At 34.0% G+C, this 23,875-nt stretch overlaps 3 protein-coding genes and 1 pseudogene across 4 annotated transcripts; 1 reads left to right on the top strand and 3 right to left on the bottom strand.

Moving 5' to 3' along the window:
* Nucleotides 1-296: 296 nt before the first annotated feature.
* PSRP2 (RNA-binding (RRM/RBD/RNP motifs) family protein) lies at nucleotides 297-4,308 on the bottom strand. The gene is made up of 4 exons (XM_022038043.2): nucleotides 3,826-4,308; nucleotides 1,551-1,652; nucleotides 1,138-1,437; nucleotides 297-578 (listed from the first exon to the last, which is right to left on the bottom strand). Exons 1-4 carry the CDS (start codon nucleotides 4,177-4,179, stop codon nucleotides 540-542), a joined length of 795 nt encoding a protein of 264 aa, XP_021893735.1. The 5' UTR covers nucleotides 4,180-4,308; the 3' UTR covers nucleotides 297-539.
* A 515-nt stretch (nucleotides 4,309-4,823) lies between these two features.
* Nucleotides 4,824-7,057, top strand: LOC110811507 (large ribosomal subunit protein eL6z-like). The gene is made up of 4 exons (XM_022038032.2): nucleotides 4,824-5,136; nucleotides 5,956-6,062; nucleotides 6,397-6,578; nucleotides 6,666-7,057. The coding sequence occupies exons 1-4, from the start codon at nucleotides 4,880-4,882 to the stop codon at nucleotides 6,819-6,821; spliced, it is 702 nt and encodes a 233-aa protein (XP_021893724.1). The 5' UTR covers nucleotides 4,824-4,879; the 3' UTR covers nucleotides 6,822-7,057.
* Nucleotides 7,058-7,293: 236 nt separating this feature from the next.
* On the bottom strand, nucleotides 7,294-10,870 carry LOC110811527 (FT-interacting protein 1 pseudogene; annotated as a pseudogene).
* A 1,073-nt stretch (nucleotides 10,871-11,943) lies between these two features.
* On the bottom strand, nucleotides 11,944-15,742 carry LOC110811498 (Ubiquitin carboxyl-terminal hydrolase family protein). Of its 2 annotated transcripts, XM_088210133.1 has the most exons (3): nucleotides 15,095-15,742; nucleotides 12,563-13,845; nucleotides 11,944-12,452 (listed from the first exon to the last, which is right to left on the bottom strand). In XM_088210133.1, the coding sequence occupies exons 2-3, from the start codon at nucleotides 13,718-13,720 to the stop codon at nucleotides 12,444-12,446; spliced, it is 1,167 nt and encodes a 388-aa protein (XP_088066259.1). In that variant the 5' UTR covers nucleotides 13,721-13,845; nucleotides 15,095-15,742; the 3' UTR covers nucleotides 11,944-12,443. The 2 variants fall into 2 exon arrangements, with proteins under 2 accessions (XP_088066259.1, XP_088066258.1); XM_088210132.1 differs by having other exon boundaries at nucleotides 11,944-13,845; nucleotides 15,095-15,741.
* Between the last annotated feature and the right edge of the window lie 8,133 nt (nucleotides 15,743-23,875).

Below are 23,875 nucleotides of genomic sequence, written 5' to 3'. Positions count from 1 at the left end.
AAATATATAAATACATATAACAAATCGTACCAACATAATTTTTTTCCTTCCAAAATAACAAAAGTTGATAAATGTTCAAAATTATAAAATGATAAATAAATAATTTAAATATTCAGATTAGTTTTAAAAAAATTAAATATTCTTTTAACTAAAATTGAGAGAATCATACAATTCATTTGATTTGTATAATTCACTTTTACAAAGTATAAGTTATAATTTTTTTATAATAAATCATCATTTACTTATATAATTCAAATATTTTTTATACTAATCAAATAAACCAGTAGTCCAGCAAATTTCCCAATTTTAACAACCATTAGCTTGCTTTATCAGGTTCAAATATAGATAAGCTTTTCATATATATATATATATATATATATATATATGTGAGAATTACAAAATGAGCCGAAGCACAAACTCAACTCTGTCTTTCTTCTCAATTTTCTTTTTAACATTTTATAAGAATAGAATGCAATGAAATGGATAAACAAATCTACCCCTCTCACCAAAAAGTCTTATGCTTTCAGCAACTACCCATGCTATGCTCTATTTACACGAATTTTTTGTCCTTCTAGCACCTGCAGAGAAACAAAAGGTTTCAGACAATTAAAACGCAATGCAGATGGAATCATAGGAAGGAAACGATGAACAGAATAAGAAGAATCACGACATATATTGATGGGAATTCTCATATCGTCCAGAAGTGCAAGATGGTATCTGAAGACGCAGATGAGAAATATTCGATAACAAATTTAACAGACATCATTCAAACTGGTGATGCATAAATGATCATGAGCTTCTGACTAGATAGGACAGTTTCCGACAAGCCTCTAATTAGATGATTTATATGTCATTTCCTCTGTAAGGTGTTATGCATTCAAGTCGCATTATATATTTCCATGTCTTATTTGTAGGACTCAACCTCAAAATTTTGTCCAAAACAAGATTCTTCCTCCACTTCTTTTTGTTTTTTTGGTAAACGTTATGGCATAAGGAGTCAACCTCGAGAGTGTATGGTTTTATGCAGATGCAGCTATGTGCTTTTATTAATAACTATTAAAAGGCCAAGTGGCGTATGTGTATTTCAGAAACTCAATGAACCCCACAAAAGCAGAGCAATGGCAGGGTAGAACTTACAGAGTCGTTAAAAGATGTGATGGCAGCCTCAACATCCTCTTCTGAAGAGAATGTAACAAATCCAAATCCACTAGATTTTGAGGTCCCAGGAAGCCGTGAGACCTTCGCGCTAACAACATTCCCCTTCTCAGAAAAGAACTTCTTGAGGGTATCAGTGGTCACTGCCTTAGAAAGATTTCCAACATAAACTTTGTGGGGGCTATCAATGAATTGGGATTCCTCTGCTTGAAGGAGAGAGAAATCAAATGATGGTAAAGGTTTCTCTGTGATGTTTACCCTGATTTCCCGTCCTCCAATTTCCTGTAGCATAAAGAAAACAGAAGCAACCAATCCTTCGTAAAATGAATAATCCAAATAACATCAGTTGGCACCACATGATTTTACTCGGGACAGAAACTATTACTAATGCTTACAGTTCCATTCAATTTCTCAATTGCTGCATTTGCATCCTCAACAGTTTTCATTGTAACAAATGCAAAGCGTCGACTCCTTCCTGAATACTTATCATACATCACCTGTAAGTGAAAAGTGAAAATAACCTGTCAAGCAATCACACGTGGAATTCTGAAAATATAACCCTGCTCCTGACCCCCATTTTTCCTTTTCTCCTCTTTTCCTAGAATATGACCAATGTTCTTGTAGCCACATCCCTTAAATCTAGTTTGGCAAGACAAACCCATTATATTGATGATCTTATACCCACTACTGATGCATGGAATGCAAGTTCTTAACTGCATTCATCAATAATTTGATGCGAATACAATCCTAGGTGGTAAAATTTACAACTTTGGAATCCATTGCCAAAAAATCCAGATGCAACGACCAGCAACCACGTGCTGATTATAGCATTGGGACAGTATTTGATACTTTTGGTCTTGAATATAACAAAAAAGGTCAAGATTGATGTGGGTCTAATTTAAAAACGGACTTCTATAAATCCCTAGGTTAGCACCCTCTCTAGGAGTAACATCTTGATATGAACCAGAAATACACTCCTCATAGCACATAGGAACTGCATTTGCTGAACCAGACACAAAATGTTTTTTAGGAGAAAACAAGTATTCTAAATTTACACAGCTCAAGGACATGCAACCAGATACAAGAAGAAACTGCACATAAGATACAAGCCAAAAGAGAAACCTGATTAATTTTTTTAAATGTTTTAAAGAAGTAATTAATTCAGTAGTTGACAGGACGTTCCAAACCTGAGGAGGCAAAACTTCTTGGATTTCATTTCAAAAAGGGATACCCCACAAATATTTTACTTCTGATCAACCATGCTCTATAAAATTACCAAGATCTTCCTCATTAGAGCTCTGCTGGCTACATATTAAGGGTCTAAAAGCTGTTATGGGAAAGGCAAAGAAACATCCTCAAAAGCACATTAATTTCTTTCTCTCAAAATGACTCAAAAAATGTTGAAATGTATGAGGGAGATGATTCTCTTCCTCTCATTGTCAGCCTCAATGACAAGAAGCCCAAGGACTGCCCACGATAGAGTCCCACCACCCAATTGAGCTCCGAAAGGCCAAGGCAGTATCCCATACACACCTAGTAAGAGGACACCATTAGAGATGCCTAGAAGATTCTTCAGAGCTAACCTGCTTACAGAGAAACATCCATTCAACAAAAATTTTGCTGTGTATTTTCAGGTTGTCAATTGTTAAATCCTTTCCCAAGAAAAAGAAAAGGCCACCCTTTATGGTCTTTCCTTCTCCAAATCAGGCTCAAGGGGAAGAAGGGATTTGCAACTTCCAATTCGCTTAAAAACTAGGTATTAACTATTTGGAAATTGTATAGTCAGGCAGAAGGAATAAGGCAAAATTTGGTCAAGAAATAGAATTCTAGGTTCTTTCTTCACAATGGCTCTCATCCTCCGTTACTCATAGCAAATCCTAAAGTTTTGATACTTGTTGGAAAATTATGCGATAATTACTTCAGTTTTGAGAAGCAACATAACTTTCTGTCCTGGTAAGCAGCTTACTGAATTATGCTTTGGATCATCAAACAGCCAATAATAATAAACGTAGTAAACAAGCAACAGAAACATGTGCTGAGTTCTAATGCTTACATTTCGATGCTCGGAGAATTTTAGCTATATGATCAGTTTCATGCCATATTTTTGGTATTACCCTCAGGAAAAAATTACATTCTCAGTAAAATCCTCACATCTCACCTTAAAAGTTACAAATTTTATGCAAACAAAACATACCCACGTCCAGCCGTTACCTTAAAAATAAAAACATAAAAAAAAGAAAGAAAATGAAAAGAAAAGAAAAGGAAACTTCAAAAAGGAAAAAAAAAAGGAAGCTTTCATCAATGTCCTCACTATCCACAGAGCCAAAACCTGAACCGAACTCCCGAAATTTTCACATGTAAATCAAAGAAAGCATTATTTTGCTTAATTTGTTATCACAGTTCATTTCGACAAACCAAGTTGATAATCTCGAGCAGAAAAAGTAAATCCCAAAGGGGAAAAATTGCTAAAACCTTAAAGCTACACCATTCTTATGTACCAAAACAATCAAGTAGTACTAAAGAGGGTGTTAGGCTTAGCTCAAATATAGAAGATAACTTATACACTATTAAAAAGAGCTTATAAGTAATACACCCTTCAACAAATTAAGCTCAAAATTTAGCAAAAGAAAACAGAACAGAATAAAAAAATAGAAAAAAAAATGACAATACCTCAGCTTTTTCAACAGCACCATGGTCTTGCACAATCCTGGTAAGCTCTTCATTGTCCACATTCCTGGGAATGTTACCTATGTACAGCCTCCGAGCAGCCTCAGAAGTGGGGTCTGCAGATGTTGCCCCCTCGGCTGTAACTGCGAATAATCTTAGCCTGGTGAAGGAATCTCCGCACCTCAACTTGAAATGTGGAACTGTGAACTTATACGAATTGCAAAGTGGAATTGTCGTTGATTTTGGTGTTGTGAGAGAGATTTTTGATTGGATTGAGAGGTGGGACTTCTCAGCAGTCGTTGAGTGAAGAACAAGATGCGGTTGTGGTGGTGATATTAGTGTGTATAGAGCAGCCATTTTTGTTGCAGAGTAAGAGAGGGAAATGGCTTACCTGGGAAAGGAGACGGGAGGAGGTTTACAGCATTATCCAGTTCTTGGCTTTTGGCTATTTTGGCTGTGATTCACCCGCACGTAACTCTGATAAAACCAGTGACGTTTAGGGTGGGGAGAGAGATATTTTGAACTCCTAAATGTGTATATAATTTTTTAATGTAAAATGCATTACAAAATTATTAAGAATGTTTGTATAAATTTTTATGTGAAATTAAAATAATATATTTTAAAATTTATTAAATCTTAATGAAATTTAAAATTGTTGCTCTAAATCTTAATTTAAATTTTAAATTGTTCTAATTTCCCCTTATGATAAAACAGTAATAATTCAATTAACACAAAATGTAAATAAGAAAATTTTGACCAAATTAGAAAATAAATTTATTATTGTACTAACCAAAAATAGAATTTAGTAAATATAAAATAAAATAAAATAAATTATTTAAAACTATCAGAAAAATAATTAGCTTTTGAAAAAAGAATTTTGGGCCTAATAAGAGCCCAGCTGACTTCACCCGAACCCGGCCCATATCTAAGACCCATCAGGTTAGGGTTTGAACTGCCGATACTTCACTTCGTAATTCGTATATATACCTACCTTCTAGGGTTTCTTTAGTGGCTGCTCCATTTTCAGAGAGAGCGAGAGGCTAAGAAAACCCTAGCAATGGCGCCCAAGCAGAGAACAGCAAAGGTGAGCAGAAACCCTGATCTGGTAAAGGGTATCGGTAAGTTCTCGAGGTCGAAGATGTATCACAAGAGAGGTCTCTGGGCTATCAAGGCCAAAAACGGCGGCGTCTTTCCTCACCACGACCCCAAGCCTAAGGCCCCTGCTCCAGTAGAGAAGCCACCCAAGTTCTACCCGGCTGAAGACCTTAAGAAGCCGCTAGTCAACAAGCGCAAGCCTAAACCCACCAAGCTTAGGTACTGTTTCTCTTCCCTTCCTCTGTATCTATCTGTAAGCTTATTCATTTTCTTTTTGTTATCCATGAAATTTTCAGGCTGTATTTAATTGGTTTTCCGTTTTTCTTTTGATTTACATGTTTTGTTTAGTTGATTTTTTTTTTTACTTTTTATTGAGAAAATTGTATGTCTTTACTGGTATTATGTTCATGTACGTGGCAGTGCTTAGATTTATTGCTGTATGTTTGACTGTTTTGGGTATTTTTGCTTGTTTTTGTGTATTTCCTTTAATCGATTGGTTAGGAAATGGAGAACATTCGAAGAAGAATTATTCTTTGGATAATAAATATATTTTCTCTGAAATTTAATTGGATTTTCTGTTCGATCTTGTGTTGTGAAGCTGAGAAATTTAAGTGGAGGTCCGACTTTGATGCTTTGGTGTTTTAATATTTGCATTCTGTTAGTTTCCCGGGATTATTGTCTTTTTTTTTTAGGTTTGTTATGTCTTCTTACACTCGAAATTTTCTCGGTCAGTTCTGTGCCTCTGTATGTTAGTAGCTGTATTTTCTTCAAATGCATTAAATTTTCTTTTACTGGTTTGCTTGATTGGCCAATTCAACTTTTTAGCCCCGTCTGTTTATAGGATTCATTTTGTCCGATTGGCTATTTTTATAGTTCTCGAGTGAAGCTTTTGTATTCTATTCTTTTGCCTTTGTTCTGCTTGATTGTAAACTGAAAGCGGGAGTTTTGTATAAGCTGTGGGAAAATAGAGGATGTTATTCAATGAAGTCAATTGTACCAAAATACTATGGTTTTAATTCAATTCTTTTTCCTCTTCAGGGCTAGCATTACCCCAGGTACAGTGTTGATCATCCTGGCTGGAAGGTTCAAAGGAAAGAGAGTTGTCTTCTTGAAGCAGCTTTCTTCTGGCTTGCTTTTGATCACTGGTTAGTTTTTTTCCCATTTATCATCATTTTTTTTACAGATTTATTAGAATCTCTAAATGGTGAAGATCATGCAAACTAACATGTTAGAATAATGCAAACTGCTTTAGCATTTGATTGATTCTAAAATTAGTCCGTTGGTCTTGTTTAACTAACTTCTGCATTACAAGTGCTGAAATTCAAAATTCCTTTGTTATGGCTAGAGTTAATCTTTACGTATGAGGTCTTCCTTAAAACAAACTTACTATTTCAGTTAAGCTTCCCTTACCTTATTTAATTATTAGTACTTGACATCTTAATGTTTATTTCTTGTACTTTGTTGTGTCTGCTTCCACAGGACCCTTTAAAATTAACGGTGTTCCTCTTAGGAGAGTTAATCAGTCGTATGTTATTGCTACTTCCACCAAGGTTAACATCTCTGGTGTAAATGTTGATAAGTTTGACGACAAGTACTTTGCCAAGGTGGTTGAGAAGAAGAAAAAGAAGGGTGAAGGCGAGTTCTTTGAGGCCGAAAAGGAGGTTTGTTCAATAGAACTATGTTCTTTCTCCTGTAATAATTGATGCTATCTCTTGACGTATTGTTTATTATCTTACTTCAAAATGCAGGACAAGAATGTGCTCCCACAGGAGAAGAAAGATGATCAGAAATCTGTAGATGCAGCACTGATCAAATCGATTGAGGGCGTCCCTGATTTGAAGGCTTATTTGGCTGCAAGGTTTTCTCTGAAGCAAGGCATGAAACCTCATGAGCTCGTTTTCTAGAGTGAACAATTTTCAGAAGTATTATTAGGATTGCTTTACGTTTTCCTACTTTGTTATGTTTGTTTTAACTTGGGTTTTAGAAATGTACTCAGTTGAGTTCCATTGGTAATAGACACCTAAATTTTTTGTGTTACTCAAGGCATTGCAATGTGGAAGGAGTTTCCTTATGTGTTACAATGAACTTATATACTCCATAAAATTTGAGTCTATGATACGGGCATGTATTCTAATGTTTACCTTCATGCAGTACGCTGAAATTTTCATTCTAGTTTAAAACACTAAAAAAACATAGATCAAGAAATGGAACGTGGAAGGAAATGGTATCTGCAAATGGGTTGGATTTGACTGAACATCTATGCAACAAGAGTGTACAATGGTTATGTTATGGAACGTGGAAGGAATTCAAACTTTTCTTGGAGCTTCGAATAAATTCAAAATTTTTCTAGATTAAATCTTAAAAAGCTAAAGATAATAATGCAAATTGACTCTTTCACACGATTTATTACTAATACATTCTCATCCTTTAAGGTTTGGAAGGTCTATGGTGGTTACATGCTACAGTTATTCATATGGTAAAATTACTGGAACATGGAAGAAATAGAAAACATCTTATAAAGGGAAATTAGATTCTTAGACAATAAGTCAGTTGAAACTAGATTGCGTTGCAAATTCTGAAGTCTATAATCACAATAAGCTGTCGGTTCTTGCTGACAATCTCTTGAAGAAATTGCTGGGCACAGATGGTAGTTTGCTTCTGAACCGAGGATGTCTCAGATAATACAGACCAGCTACGAGAGCTACTGCCCTGAATGGTGTAGCATATAGCACAACAGCTGCACAAAGACAAAACACTACGAACAGACTGGTTGCTCTAGGATCTCTCCAGCCGAGTAGAGACTGGATCCTCTCACCTTGAGTGGCTATATCACCGACCACTGTCTGTATCCGTCCAGCAATACCTCTTAGTCTGTCGTACCGCATTCGAACTATGTCATTTGGTCTAGATGTTGGGAATGTGTCAAATTCTTCGTCAAGCTCATCGGGGTTCACTGCTTCTGCCCAGGAAAGTTTGGTATCCATATGGGGAGGGTGCCTTGGCCTAAGCCTGTAGTTCCATAAGCCAATTAAGAACATGTAGAGAAACAGAGTTGGGAGGATCAGTTCTGGGTACCAAATCAATATCAGAAACAGAATGTGAACCAGAACAGACGTGATAGGGTTCCTCCAGTTGCAGACATCACCTAACCAACGTCCCATGGAGATCATTCCAGAGAAAAGCGACATGATACGGAAGAAATTTGCTTTGCTTCTTCTCATGCTCCACATATGGGAATCCACATCTAACATGTATTCCACTACCTCTTTTCTGAGAGGAGGTTCGGCTCTGCCAAGCCTCACAGCTACAATGTTCATAGCCTGGTACCTCAGAGTATCTACCTGGTTGACTGTGAAGGGATGTATGTAATGCATTTTTGGTAGAATAGGGCGACCATAAACATAGATCATGTTGGCTAAAGAAAGGGTAGTGAATCTAACTGCTAACTGAAGTTCCCCCATTTTCTTCACTCCATGTGGTTGCAGAACAAGAAGTGGATATGAATGTGTGTAAATTCGATGAGCTTCCAGCGTTGACAGCCTGATTCTTACCTTCCCGATTCGTGAATCTCTTGCTGCTCTGCTGCTGCTACTGCCATTCTGTTTCTCTTCGACGCCCAGATGGCAGTTGTCAAAAACTCCAAGCGTGATCACTGTGCAAGGATCATAAACTTCCCATGTATACTGCTCGTTCCATTTGGGATTGTAAGTGTCAATGATAGTCCTGGTTCGAACCCATTTCTGGCCATATTTTGCGACACAGTAAGCGTCTGTGCTTCCTCGTCTGTCTTTCATTTTCATTGGAAGAAGTCCTTGTGCACCCAGAATGCCCACTTCTAGGATTCCAACAGGTTGCTTCCAGAGCTGCCTGGCTGTAGGCTTTTGATCACTGATATACATTGTGGATTCATCAAGAACATGATAACCACCCTCAAGACAGACTCTTAGGTGGATTCTGCTTGAGAACTTGAGCTCACTCCTTCTGTCAGCCTCCAGGATGCCAAAACCAAATTTCTCCAGATTGAACCAGCGGGAATGAACTGGTCGGTGATCTAGCCGCTTCTCAAATACATCAAGTGGGAGGTTGATCTTCCCCAAAACTTCGTCTTTGGAAGTGTGAACCTTGTCCTCAACAGTTATAAATAGGTGGTCCTCAAAAGGCTCGGCTGCTACAAAAACTAGATCTTCGTTCCATAGTGGATTAGTAGTGCGAGTTGTGCAAATTCTGGTCTTGAGCACTTGATTCCCCACCTGAGCTTTCACAAACAGTTCGGGAAGGCGGTTTCTGTCGTTAGGCAGAACATCTTGAGCTTCAATTACGTTCACCCTTAAGTACCACAATTTTGGAGATACATAGACCTTTGATCTGATGCTGAGGACTCCTTCTTCAGACAATACTGAGGCAGAATCAGAATGCCATGCCTCTGGAAATGATTCATCAGCCTGTGTTCCCATCCAGACTGCAAGCATAATGTCTCCTCTCACCTTCCCTTGTCCACGGCGGTCTTCAAGTCTATACCATTGAGGAGCAAGTGGACTGTCTGGAGGAACTCTGGTTGGAATCTCATTCAAATCAAAACCCACCCTACCAAGATAATCATCTCTGCCCAACATGTCTTTGTCCTTCACAAAAACCTCCAGAATTGAAGATTGGATCCGATCTTTAGAGAAAGCAAAGACCTGGTTCCATTCAGGATTCAACTTCTTCTCAAAATGCCTGGTTCTTCCCTTATAGTTCCCCATCTTCACTTCCACATAAGGATCACAACTTCCAGTAATGGTACTGGGAGGAAGATCCTTAGCTTTCACAACACGAACGTACAAGTAGAACATCTGCTGTACTAGGTCATAAGTGGTTGTGAATCTGTCCCCACCACTTATCCATCCTCTCCCACCATATGTTCCCCCATTTGGCCACCTCTCCCCAAGCTCAGGACTTGTGTCCTTCAGGTTGTAGTCCTCCCGATCATGTGGATGAACTTGTGGACCAACAGAGTGCATGTTAGCGGGACGCTTTCTGCTCGTTTCTCAAATATAATTCCAGGCTGCACAACAACTTTGTGTTTGTGTATGTGTTGAGTAGTCTCTTTACTTCCTTCAACAAGTTCCTTGATGTCCTCCTTCAACTTTTTTTCTGGAATGCCACTCCCGGATTCAACTGCTGTAACAGGAGATGTATATCTTTTGTTCACAGCTGCAGAAGAAATTTTCTTTTCTGGTGCTGAAGTGATAGCTTTGGCAGTTTCGACACAATCATCTGCTTGGGAGAGAGAAGATAATTTTGTACAGATAGGATTAGTGTTAGGTGAATCTGGGGACTTCGTAATCAAGATAAGAGGAGGATCAAGAGAAAGAAGAGAAGTTGGTTGCGATGGAAGGGAGGAGAAAGAGACTTTGTTTCTGATTCTTGGGAGATATATATTTAAGGCCAATCTCACCTTTGACAGATGAGAAGAACCAGTTCTTTTCCAACTGGAATTGCTGATAAACTTCCTCACCTTTCTTGACAAGATTTGAGAAAGGAATTCTTACTTCACCAAGGAAATTCCTGCCGGGAACAGGCCTCCTTTCGTGGTAAACAGAGACTTGAATGAAGAGGTGATTGTGGAATTTGGTTTCTTCAATGTCAAAGAGAAGTTTCTGGTTCCATACAGGGTTGAGATTCTTTGAGATTGTTATGGTTTTGCTTAGCTGGTTTTGAAAATCTACTTCTTCAAATGGATTGGCTGAACCTTCACCATCTTTTGGCATAAGATCATGAGCATCCACCACTTCTACTACCAGGTTCATGCTCCTTTTCATTGTTGCTTGTTGGTTGTGTGAAGGAATGAGAGAAAGTAGCCTCCCACAAGAAATCTGAAACTCTATTCAGAAGCAAGGAAGTTTTGCTAATGAAGGCAGAGAATCAAAACAACTTTAAAGAATACTCTCTCAATCCTTGTCTAGTTGAAGAAAGGAACGATTTGATGGAGAAGCTGCCTGCTGTAGTTTTTATGCAGCTGAAGATTTAAGTAGATGAAATTGTAGGGAAAGCAAAAACTTTATGGAAAGTGAGAAAGTGAATAATGATTGTTGTTTTCAGCTTCAAAAGTAAAGTGGATAATATAGTGTTGTCCCCAATATCCTGTCCTTTTGCCGCTGTTTTTGGCAGTCAAGAATTGAGAAAAAATAGGAATGTAAATCTGTGGTGGCTAAAAATGAGAGTTCCCTATGTGCTGACAAATGTAGCCTTTATAAATAAATATAGTGTACTAATGCATATCAACTGCATTATATTCGTATCTTTCCGTTTACTTTTCGCAAAGCTTAATGTCTTTGATAATGTAGATCCCAGTGACAAGTTATATATACATATATATATATATATATGTATGATCTGCCCGGAAAAAGAAAAAATACATCTAATGTTTTCTGGGATTTTCATATACATATATACATACATGTATATATATATATCCTTTTGTTTAGGTAAAGGCTTCAGGATTAACACATTTTTAAATTTATTAACATACACTTTTACATCCTTGACTAAAAACACTTGCTTTTTTGTTGGTGTAACAAATACAGAGCCATAGTTGGAGTCTCCAATGTGGCTTATGGACACGCCTTTCTTCTTTGTGCAGCAATGACAAAGTAAAGAAAAGCCAGCTGAGAAAATTAGCAGCTTATAGAAAAAGCCATTATAGTTCGAGCTGAAAGAAAAGCAAATGCAGCAATCTAAAGTTCAAGGTCTTGTACTTTTCATTAAGAAAAAAAAAAAAATCATTATTTCAACAAAAAAAAGGAAAAACAAAATTCATAGCTTTGTTACCTTGGCTAATATGATCTTCCTGGGCTGTGTTATCTTCCTTTAACCCTCTTAATTTTTCTTCCTCTCTCAAATCAGCTGGTAGCTGGATTGCAGCTTCTTATTGATGTGTGTGTTTGTATGTATACTCACTCAAAGAAAATAACAATTACTTGTTCTCAACTGCCGCACTCAAGAATTTGTCCAAAGATAAAATAACTTGTTATATGAACAGTAGACTTGATTGTGGCAAACATTTATCAACTATGAAGAACCCATCATAATTATGCTCCAAATTTAATTAGCACAAAGTAATTTAGCCAAAAAAAAAATGGAAAAGAAAATTACAGAAACTTTACATAATGAGTAGTAGATTGATTGAAAATAAAACATCACTATTTATATCAGCATGAACCAAATTAGTCAAGATTGTTTAGTCAACCTACTCAATTGCGACTTTTCCCTTTCTGGATACTGTCTGGAAAGTATTAGTCAAATATTGCCATTTACAGTACTTCACTATATCCAGTAATGCAGGTTACCTCCTGAATTTTCGAAGCAGCCAGTTTTCTTCTCTTTTCTTAATACATTGATGGTCTGGTCAATTCTTTCTGATTGAAGTTCTGATGATCTTGTTAAATCTTTAAGCATCCCTTTGCAACAAAATTACTTCAATGAAACAATAAGTGCCTGGTCTCTGAAACTCAATTGTAAATGACCGATAACATGCACTTTAGTGTTCAGGATGACTGAAACACGATGAGGAAAGTTAGGTCCATTAGGAGTGTCTCTAAGTATCAATAAACAATTTACTAGTTGACATTCAGGGCTACTGCTCGAGTTGATCAAGATAACACACCTTTATATCCTGTAGCTCAGTGGTACCTCTCTTGTATAAACCCCTACTCCTATCCAGAAATCCTTTTGTCATCATGTCAGCAAATCTTTCCCTGACATCAACAAGAGGGTGTTTTTGCAAGAGTTTTTGTCTTTCATAGGCTTCCCTGAGGATAATGGTCTGAGTATCACATTTCATGGAAATGTAAAAAATTCCAGGGTGGCGCTCAAACACCTTCGTGAACTTCTGAGGGAGGGACAGAGGCTTACGAAGATTACTCACATTCTTACGCTCTGTTTTTTTCTGGATGGTGAGATGGAAAAGCTCATGGAACACCCCAACAATTCTCTTCTCAGACACATCAGTTCGTGAATCCAAATGTGATGCATCCACATAAGGTGAAGTGTAAGGGAGGCTTTGCCACTCCTTTAACCAGTCCATACATTTCTTTTTCAACCCAAAACCTCTTGTAAATCTAACTGGGAAGGGCAAACAATCATTCTTGTTCTCTTGTTGTAAAGCAGCATTCTTCTGCAACTGCGAGACAGCAAGACCATCATGCCAGAATAAGAGCTTTAAGCCAACACGATTATCGGGTAAGACTACCAATGAGAATAGCTGAGGGTAATGTTTAATCAAGGAATCGTAATAATTATATGGCAACCCCATGTCCCATTTCAGCTGGTCAATGGTTTGCAGAGGAAGCATCCTCTCCTTCACAAGCATAAGCAGTTTACAAAGTCTATCAAGGAGATCCATCTGATTCAGCTGGAGAACCTGAAGTTCCTCAAGGTGAAGATTTAGCGTCTCAGGTGTCAATCCAAAGCAAGGAACACGAGTGCCTCCACTGTCCAGAACATGAGACTCAGAAAATATATTAGGAAACTTCCTCAGAAATGTGGAGAGCTTAAGAATGCAGGGCAGACCAAGTTGGCCACGATGCCGGGAAAGACAGTAAATGGGAAGGCAATGATTGGGAGATGAGGAGATGATGGAAACAAGATTGCACACGGCTCTCAAATCTTTCTCACGTTCCACAACAGCATCCAGATCCTTATCTTTCACCCATTTTAGCTTTATATTCACTAAGCTGAACTTCTGCTGGTAGTTGAAACCTTTGCGGCACCCACATAAGATATTAAAGCTTCCACCTTTACCAAACAGGAAGTGATGTACCATTTCCTTGCTTTAAAAACTGCGACTATAAGCCCTCGGAAAAAATGACTGATAACAAATTAACAATGAACATGCTTCAAGTTCATCATTCAATGTGCTTGGAGATAAAAATTATTCAGAAACCAGATCTGCAAAAAAGGTGGAGTAGAAGTAGCATTAACAAACAAGGGCAACAGAGAAAAAGCAGAGGCAGCATGAAGGACAGGAACATCAGTGTTAAAACATCAAAATCCGAAGCAAATTGCAAACAAAATTTTAAAATCATATGAAAAAATACCAAAAAAGCATAATTGCATAACACGAACATATCCAATCTCCAACCAGAAAGATGAATAAGAATTATAAGACCTAATCGAAAAAGAAAACATAAACCAAAGGAAGGAAGACCTTAGTTTTGGACATTTTAGTCCAAAACCAACCCAAATGCACACTCTTCGGCCATAGCAGGTTTCCAAATTATGTTTATTCTTATGAGCGAAACGAAAACTATAACTCTATGATGTTTGTTTAGGATAAACAACCTCAAAAACTAGCGGTTGAGGACATGGAGTTTGAGTCCCATACCATTCAATTAGCACAAACACTCTAACTTTACAGAGCTGACACAATAGGAGACTGACTGCAACAATTTTCTTTAACTAGGTCACAGGTTAACACTACAATCCCAGCATTACCACGGAGCATTTCCTTCGCGTCTTAAACTTTTAAAGACAAATCGAACCATGAAAAATCTTTTAGAGTTTAAAAGGAAAGAAAAGCTGTTTACCATTATTGTCTGAAAACATCTATGCACCCTCCCTCAATGTTCAGTACTTGAATTTTCCAACATGTTGTGCGTTCATAAATGTAAACCAACCCAATTGTCAAATCCTAATTTGAGCTAATCTGACACCATCCAATATCTGAATAATTGCAAGTCCTTAGGAAGCACAAAAAAAGCATCAAATGAGCATTTCATCAAACGGATATTCTGCACTCATTTACACACAGAATGCTTAAATTAGTCAAGCATAAAACTAGTGCAGATGCAACCTATCAAACTCGTCAGCAAACTCAATCCGTCGCTTCAATTCTCTCAACAAACAGATTATACATTTTGTAAAGAGATTCAAGATAGTTTATATTAACTTCCCTAATCAATTTATGGCAAAAACACAAATCAAGCATGCAGAATCAAACTCACAGTAGCATACCAATATCAATATCATTGACAGTAGAGAAATACAATCGTCATGGTTTATTTTTCATTGAAGGACCATTACATAGAAAGAGTAAGACCCTTAATCCACATCGTTCTACAGCTCTCTAATCCAATTCTATTTCAGTCAACGTTTTCATACACGAATTAAACCAGGAAGAGAGGAATTTTGACCATACCGTTCATCCACAACCGGAGAATCCGAATCCCCCAATTCTGCAATTTCCTTTTCGTCTCTCTTCCTTCTACTTATTTCTTCATCCGCAGGCTCTCCGTCTCTCAGGCTCTTTTTTCTGGTTCTTTCCTAAATTTTCCAGAAACAGAGGAAAGTGCTCAAGTTCCTCGCCCCGTATCTTCCTATTTCCTTCAATTCCTCGTCTTTTCTCTCTTTTCCTTCTTTCTTCCTCCTTTTTCTTTTCTTCCCCTCTACTTTTTGCTTTCTTTTTTCCAGTACTCTTCTCTATGCTTCCCCTCCTTTCTTCCATCCTATATTCTCTTCCCCTCGCATGTTTGCATTCTGCCTCGGCCCCTTCATAGCCGAAATCACCACGGAGGTACGCACCAGATCAACGGTCCCCCTTGCTTCCGCCGGTCTGTCAAGTCGCCACCTTTCTGTGTTTTCTTCTTCCCTTTCCCACAACTCGTCAACCGCCTGTCGTCCTCAAGTACTCATCTTGCCGTCGGCCATCGTCGCGCCACCCGTACTCAGCTTCATCATCATCGTCTGCCCTGTACCGCAACCTATCTATTTTAAATTTTTTCATTAGAAAATATAATGGAAATTGAACATTTGAAATGAACACAAAACATAATAAACCAAAGTGGAGCGAATAAAATATTAAGAATTTAGTTATAATAAAAATCAAACATCCGAGACTAATTTAGTAATTTACCATAATAATGACAATACAAATTATGAGCAAAAATTAACATTTATATTCATCTCTCTACTTTCATTATTTTCTTAAAGACACCAAAACGTAGAATTGAAGTTGTCATTTTCATACAATTTATTAAATAGTGCTTTAAACCTTCGATTGTCAATGTCTAATTTTGTTAGATAAAGAACATATCAAAATTATTCAATTGAAAATTCTAGTTCTTCTAAAGTGTTGAATTTTAAACTATTAAAGATTTGTTGCAACGAGAAATAATCGAAGAACAGCTCCTCAAATAAACTTCAGTTTTCTCTCTAATTTCTCCATTCCCTTTAGGAAGACTAACCATTAATCATCAACTTCTTCACACATTTGCATATGTCTGTCTTGAATATATTGTTTAGAAAATTTTAGTAGTAAATATATATTTATTCATTCATTTAGTAATGTTAAGAATAAGTGTTTTGATTTACATATTAATACTATCTATATATATATATATATGTATAATGTTCGGAAAAGTGAGTCACCTTCAGTTTAATATGCGAGTATCACATGTATATCCATATATCTATTGGAAAAGTGTGTTTGGCTCTTACTCATACCATATATAACCATATATTTATATCATAGTAATATATAGAGATATATTAATATAGTTGTATAGATTTTTATAGAAGTATATGTGTATTCACATTACTAAAAGATTATTAAGGCTTGCGAAGATGAAAATCTCACATTTACAACTCATTTCTTCTATTAACTACAAGCATTTTTCTTTATGTCATATATTTACTTTGAATTTTTGATATCATTTTTGGCCTTGAGATTAGTTGGCATTAACAATAACAATTAAGGTCTTTAAAGGTTATTGAAAATTAGTCGTGTGCATCTTAAGTTGCTCAACTATTTATCTCAGGCTTTATTAGGAAAAAATCTCATAGAGATAACCCCAAATGCATTGATTCTCAAGTTCTTAAAGAGGCAAGACAAATGGAAAGACACTTCCTTTCTCTTTTGGAGGTAGGGTGATCCACATTGAAACTGTATCAAGTATTCGCCTCAATTGCTTATCTCTTTCTAAGATTCCCATATTAATAGCAAACATAATTGAGAAATTGTTTGTTTTAGTCTAGTCATAGTTAGGAGGTAAAAAAAATCATTTGATCATGATATCTACTAAAACCTCAATATACTAAGGACCCTTGGATCTTGAGAATTTGGTCTCGAATAGTATTACTCTAATGACTATCTGGTTACGACTTTTTCCTCTTTATCATTTATTTTTGTATTATGGCATTAAAGTGATAAAAAAAACAAGTATTGTTTTCATCATAATGGTTATGATACCAAAATGGGGCAAACGTACCTCATCGAAGCCCATAATAATCTTATATGTTTCTTAACTATTAATCTTATTTTTTTATTTTATTTTTTATTTTCATTAAGACACCTTACCCTTACATGTCTTTCTTAATAATATTTAATTTTCTTATAAATATCTATGTGTATGTTTACATTTAGAAATTTTAAAATCATTGTTATAATCATGCAATCATTTTTTTTTAAAAAATATTAGTATTAAGTTTTCGGTTAACAATAAATAGATCTATAAGACACGTCTAAACACACATATTCTATAGCAGTGCATTTATTGAATTTAAAAATGGATTCAATTATGGAAACATTATACTCTAATCTTATAGTGTTTCATAAAGATTTAAATAGTTATATGAAATAGTTCTCAATGGATAGTATTTGTGGAACTTTGGCTAATATACATTGTAGCTCCTTTTGTTATTGACCATGATTCATGAATATAGTAAAAATAGGAACTATATTGTGAATATATATGAATAAAATACTGAGTGTTTATATAAATCTTCATCCTATGTATTGATGTACATAAGTTTCATGTAGATAAGTATATATGCCATGATCATAACAACATAAAGAAAAATATAAATCATCATTATTATTATTTAAAGTATTAGTATTTATCGTTGAGCGAAAGTGATATAACGATATATCTATATATATGACATGATATATCAATATATAGACACAAACACATGAATATTGTCCAGCATAATCGATGCAAAGATCGAGTAATATAAATATTGCTAGTTATTGTCAACATCACGTTTCATTTAATAATGATTTATTTTCTACATTAGTTATAATTTAATTTTATGTTTAATTAGTTATTATATTTAATCTCGTATTAATTTTTTAAAGTAATCATGATTGTTTTAGAAATTATGTTGAGAACATCATGTGATTGTGAAGAAGAAATAATTCTATTCTAATAAAGCCTTATGCATTAACTCGTTGAACCTGTTGTAGTTTTTATTGAATTTGACTCGAATAGGGTGGTTCAAAGTAAATTTTTTAATTCACCAACCAGGCGGTTCAAGTTCAGGTTTAATAGTGAAAAACATATTCTAACATGTTCCTAACCTATATGTAAAAATATTCTATATCTTAACATCTTAATTAAAAATAAATAGAAATAATATAATATAAAGAAATTAAAATGAATACCTTTTCCCCTTTAGTTTTCAATATATATATATATTTATAGAGTTTTACACACAAGATATATACATATATAAATTGGAATCTAAAAAAACAAAGGGCTCTAAATTTTTTTTTACCAATGTCAATAGTCATCATGCCTCTTTTTTTAAACATTTCTTGCTCTCTTGCTAACCATCTTCTGTTGTATGCTCTTTGCCAATCTACTTAATCATCTTGTCCTTCGATCTGCATACTCATTATGGCGGGCAGTTTTAACTTGCAACCCAAATTGGTCATAATAAAAATATTTTTTTGAATCTATCTCGAGTTCAAAGTAGGTTCACGCTTTTATTTTATATTAAGAGTTATATTTGACTTTTAGAAGATTTGCCTCAGAAAGTAATCCTTTGTCATTTATATTTAGTGTTGTATTACCTATAGTAAATGCAACACTTTGAGAAGTTAATGATTTAAACTTGAAAATTGACCAATTTGTTGAGGACATATTTTAAAGTTGACTAGAGATTCTGTAAAAGTTTTTCAAGTGCGTTGTATCTATTACGAATATCCCATTTTGCAAATTCTCACTTAAAGTTCAATTTTTTTAATCATATTTAATACTTAAGTAATGGTGTGTCATCATGGTAAATGATGCTTCTCTCTAAATATAAACAAAATTTTCAATGTCAATATTGTCTTGATTAATAAACATAGAATCTTTTTATTATTATCATTACTACATTATAGAAAAATAAATTTTACTTAAAAGGAAGAAAGAAGAGTAATATATAAAAAAGATGTTAAATATCTTACTTAATTTAAATAAAAGAAAATAAGAAAGAATAAGTAATCTTACAAAGGAGTAGCTAATGTATCTTTATGTAAAAGATACAAAATAATTCTTTAAAATGCCCATGTGCTTTACTCCAAAATTGGGGCAAAAAAAGACAACTTATCAAAAAGAATCATAATCCCTAAAAACTTTTTTATATATCTCAAGCGAAATCACGTATAGACCAACAAAGATAAAATGACACTAAATAGACTTTGCATCTTTTTTTAAATTTGAGCCTAAAAGAATAAGTGAAAGCAAACTCTCGGTTGTACCTAACCAGTAAACACTTAAAACTATCAAAAAACTGACATCAAATTATCTAACCCACATTACAATAAACAAACAAATGAGTAAGAACCTCTATCAGTTTTAAGACATCATATAAGTCCCAAGGGATAAAGAAAGATTCAGTTGGCAAGTTTGAAACAAATTGTTAGTATTTAACAAATTGTTATATGTGAAATCATTGAAATGAAAGTTTCTTGTTTATTTTTGGGATATACGTGAAAACTTAATGCCAAGTATATTCGCGAGCATGAAAAGTATATGTACATCATCTTATGAGATGATAAAAAAGTTGGTCTTCAATCAAGTAAAGCTTATAACGCGAAAGAGAAAACATCTAAAAAATTTCAAGGATAAGACACATGTTTGGAAATGAAAAAAAGAAAAGCCATAAAAAAAAGGACAATTATATAGAGGAAAAACAAAAGCAAACAAATTGCATGAGCAATAAAACCAAAAGTTATAGGTAAATTAAAATTTCTATTCCAATGATGATCAAGTTTGTAGTGAAGATAATTTTGAGATTATGTTGCATGCTTTTAAGTAAGGATTATTGATATTGGGTTCAGAGAGCAAACTAAGGATATAATGTAAGACTTTTAGGACTTCTCCTGTCTACTTGGTTTCATCAACAATTAAAGAGATATTTTTTTGACAATTTTGTTTCTTGATAGGTGGGATAAATCTAATATTTTTTCAATAAAGAATTATAGGCTCGTAGATCAAGTTTCTTTGATCTTTAACACCTTAAAAATTAATAATAAGTTTTTTTTGGTGGTAGAGAATGAATCGGAGAAGATTAACAGAGATATTATTTTTATTGTTATTATTTAAAGTATTAACATTTATTATAAAGCTAAATTTCTGAGTAGGTTAGTGTTGTAATATTATATATTTAATGTAGTAGTAACTTATTTGCTCAGTTAGTTATGATTAGATTTTCTAATTTATTAGGTCTGGAACTAATTTGTTTAGTACTATATTTCATTTTAAAAATTAATAGTGTTTTAAGATTATTGTGCATAGGCTGTATTGGTTTTGAAGTGGAGATAATCTAATTTTATATGTTAGTTTCCTATTTTTATCCCTTTTTTTTTATGTTAGTTATCTTGTCATTTCTTCATTGGCTTCATAGTTCCTTGTTCACTTCATCATGTTTGTGTCTTTACTACATAATAATAAATAATTGTAACTTGTTATATTTGAGGTTGTTATTTACGTCTTTCGAAAAATTTCGATTATTCTTTACTTTATGATTTATTATTACTCTGTACACCAATCGACAATTATAGGAAATAATTACTTTTGTGTAAAAAAACTTTATAAATTTTAGTAACTATTTGTTTTTACACTAGTAGCCCCTTGTTTGCATTTTTCTTGTTTTTCTCCCAAAAATATTCAAGAAAATTTAATAAAAAAAATCAATATTAATGACTTTGATCTATTTTTAAATCATATAAGTTAGTGGTTTATTTAATATTTATTTATTATGAATTAAATGATAGCGAATTTCATGGAATCAATGATTATAAAGGTGTAAATGTAAATTATAAACTAATTGCACCTAATACATGGTAGTATGATATCTTTTAGTTCTTTTCATTATATGCTAGTATGATCTTGTTATTTATGTTCTTGATTTGATTAATTTAAAATACTTATTACTTTCTTTTTTTGCTACAAAGAGGAAAAGAAAACAAGGGTTACATGATGCAGACAGTTATGCTGGCCCAAGCAATGTTATAGAAATCTAAATCAATAGAAGGGTTTGAAAATGTCCAAATCTTGAGAGAGGTGGACAATGCCCTCAATAATGTATTGTGCTCATCAAGTCAGACGATCAACACACAAGTTAGTCTCGCATGCTACATGAGCAATGGGAATCTCCTAAGCATAGGTAATGTAATCTCTTATTTGGTTTTAAATCACATATATAGATGCGTCTATTTTATCATATAGTTAGAGGATCCACACGAGAACAAGATAGTCAACTTTGAGGATAAGCATTCAAATACCCATATCTACAGCAATTTTTAGTCCCTCCAAAACAATAATAAATTTTGTATTTAACGAGTGACTTTGGCCAACATTACTCATAAAGCCGGCCATCGATCGCTCATGATTCTCATGAATAAGCTTGATTAACAACAGTAGCCCTACATGAGGCATCCAAAGTTGATCCATCTATATTAAGCTCGAGCCAATCTACAAGGGTGCCATCCCACTTTAGGATTACAGAAGTCATCATGTGTGTCAAGGTTCTAAATACTCCCACCATGAATCACTTGGAACTCCAGAGCTAAATTAATACAATCTATGTTGGAAGGAGCCATGAATGTCGCATTTATACCGTGCACAATTTCATTTTTTATTCTTTAGATAAGCCAAGTGGTAGTTGCAAAGATAGATTTTCTGCTTGTATTATCATGATTGCTCATCTCCTTTCTGATTTTTCATTTGATTTGTTTGACATAAAAAAGAAAAAAACATTTTAAAATATTTAGATTCTATTTAATCATTTCATACCTTGAGGTTGGGTAGCCTCTGAACATATACAATAGGCCCTCACTATTTTGATCATACTATGAACCTTATTGAGGTGTCTTCTCTTCCTCTCCTCATTAGACATAAGACAACTTATAAGCAAATAGCTTAGATGGTTTTTAGTGACTACTAGGTCTAATATTGATCCTATTATTAAGATAGTTTTAAGCAACCTTCACAATCATTTTGCCATTGTTTGCATAAGTCCATATTATAATACTATTGCTCTTGAAGATATGAATATGAGAAATATCTATACATACCATTTGTGGGAAAAGTACAACAAATGCTTATTATTTTGTATTACTTTTTTTTTTATTCTTACTCTTGTATGATTTTAGTTTTTTTTTTCTTCTTTCTAATGAGGTTAGGTTAAAGGTTTTATTTTTCTTCCTGTGCATATTAAAGTGTGAAATGATGGTTGTTCGGACTTTAAAGAAGGGAAATCATCAAACATCAACTTGAAATAATTTTGTACCTTTTATATTGTTATTTCATTTATTTTAGTTTTTTCTTGCTTCCTAATCAAGTGATGTAACCTAATGAAGACATTATTTATTATATTGAGTTCATAGATGAATCCAAAAGCACATACATGCAATAGTTAGGTTAATAATATTAATAAACATTATTGATTAATTTAGATCAAGATGATGAATCTCTTACATATTCCTATCTTTGTAATTCCATATTTATGTATTTAACATGTTTTTATTTTGGTCTCTAATCCCGATTTTAAAAGATTTTTGGTGTTTAATCTCTAATATTGAATAAATTTTAGAGTTTCAATGTTATTTGATTGTGATAGTTTGGAAACTCTACTAAGACTTGGAATAAAAAATATTGGTTATTTATTTTTTAATTATTCAATTGTATGTTTATGTTCTTTTATATTCGTTTGGGTTAACATGCGTTAAGATTGTTTTTGTTGTAAAATGTGTTATTGTTTTACTTAATATCTTATTTTAGTTATTTAAATCATCATACAAGTCATAAATAAAAAATTTATGAAACCAAACACAATACATGTTAGAGTTTTATCATATGTTTGACACTTATTACGTTCTTCGAGCAGGGGTTATGCTATCAACTTCATAGGAACAACTTTTGGGATTTACATAACATTTATTATTGAGAATATTTTATAAGTGTCAAGACTTCTAACCCATTATTTGATTATACCATAAGGGAAGTAGTTTAATTGATACATGATACTTAGGGCAACATCATATGATTTTGTTATTTAGGAAATTTGTTCATAATTTATTAATACCTTAATTTATTACCATACTGAGTTTCTTTTAATATTATTTTATTGTTATTCTCGTAACTTCATGCGAAAATTTATGAAAAATAATGTCAAAAGATGACTAAACTATTTGTCATTAAACCAATATACCAATGGGTTTGATGTATTATCATTCAACTCAATGTGTACTCTTCATTAGATCACTAAACAAACATTTTGATATGAGTTTTCAAGAAGTTTATGATTAGGTTCCCCAATTTTTAGCCCCTCTACTTTGCATGAGGCTGATGATTATATTTTCCGTCACTTGGTTCGCTTAGAATTCTTAATCATTCGTGAGCTTTATAACCTTTAATGTGTGCTTTAATCACTTTGAGTCTTCCCTAGTTGAGATTAATAGTGAAGATGAAGCTTATGTTTCTTTTATTTTTCTTTATGATGTGTTTAACTATACTAGACTGTTGTTATATGTTTAGTTTTTGGTATCTCATAGTAACCTCGTGTACTTTTGTAAATGGATATTATTTTTTCATACCACACTTTTTTCACTTAATCATCATGTATTCGTAACTTTCTTCTTGGTAGCTTCTGAAAGTAGCTTCACTACCTAACTCGTTTAAGTCAACCTATTCCATGGATCAAGCTTTTC

This window comes from Carica papaya, chromosome 8 (assembly GCF_054855325.1).
Source record: "Carica papaya isolate Zhongbai chromosome 8, ASM5485532v1, whole genome shotgun sequence".
Taxonomy (NCBI): Eukaryota; Viridiplantae; Streptophyta; class Magnoliopsida; order Brassicales; family Caricaceae; genus Carica; species Carica papaya.
This window is presented reverse-complemented; position numbering and strand designations above follow the sequence as displayed.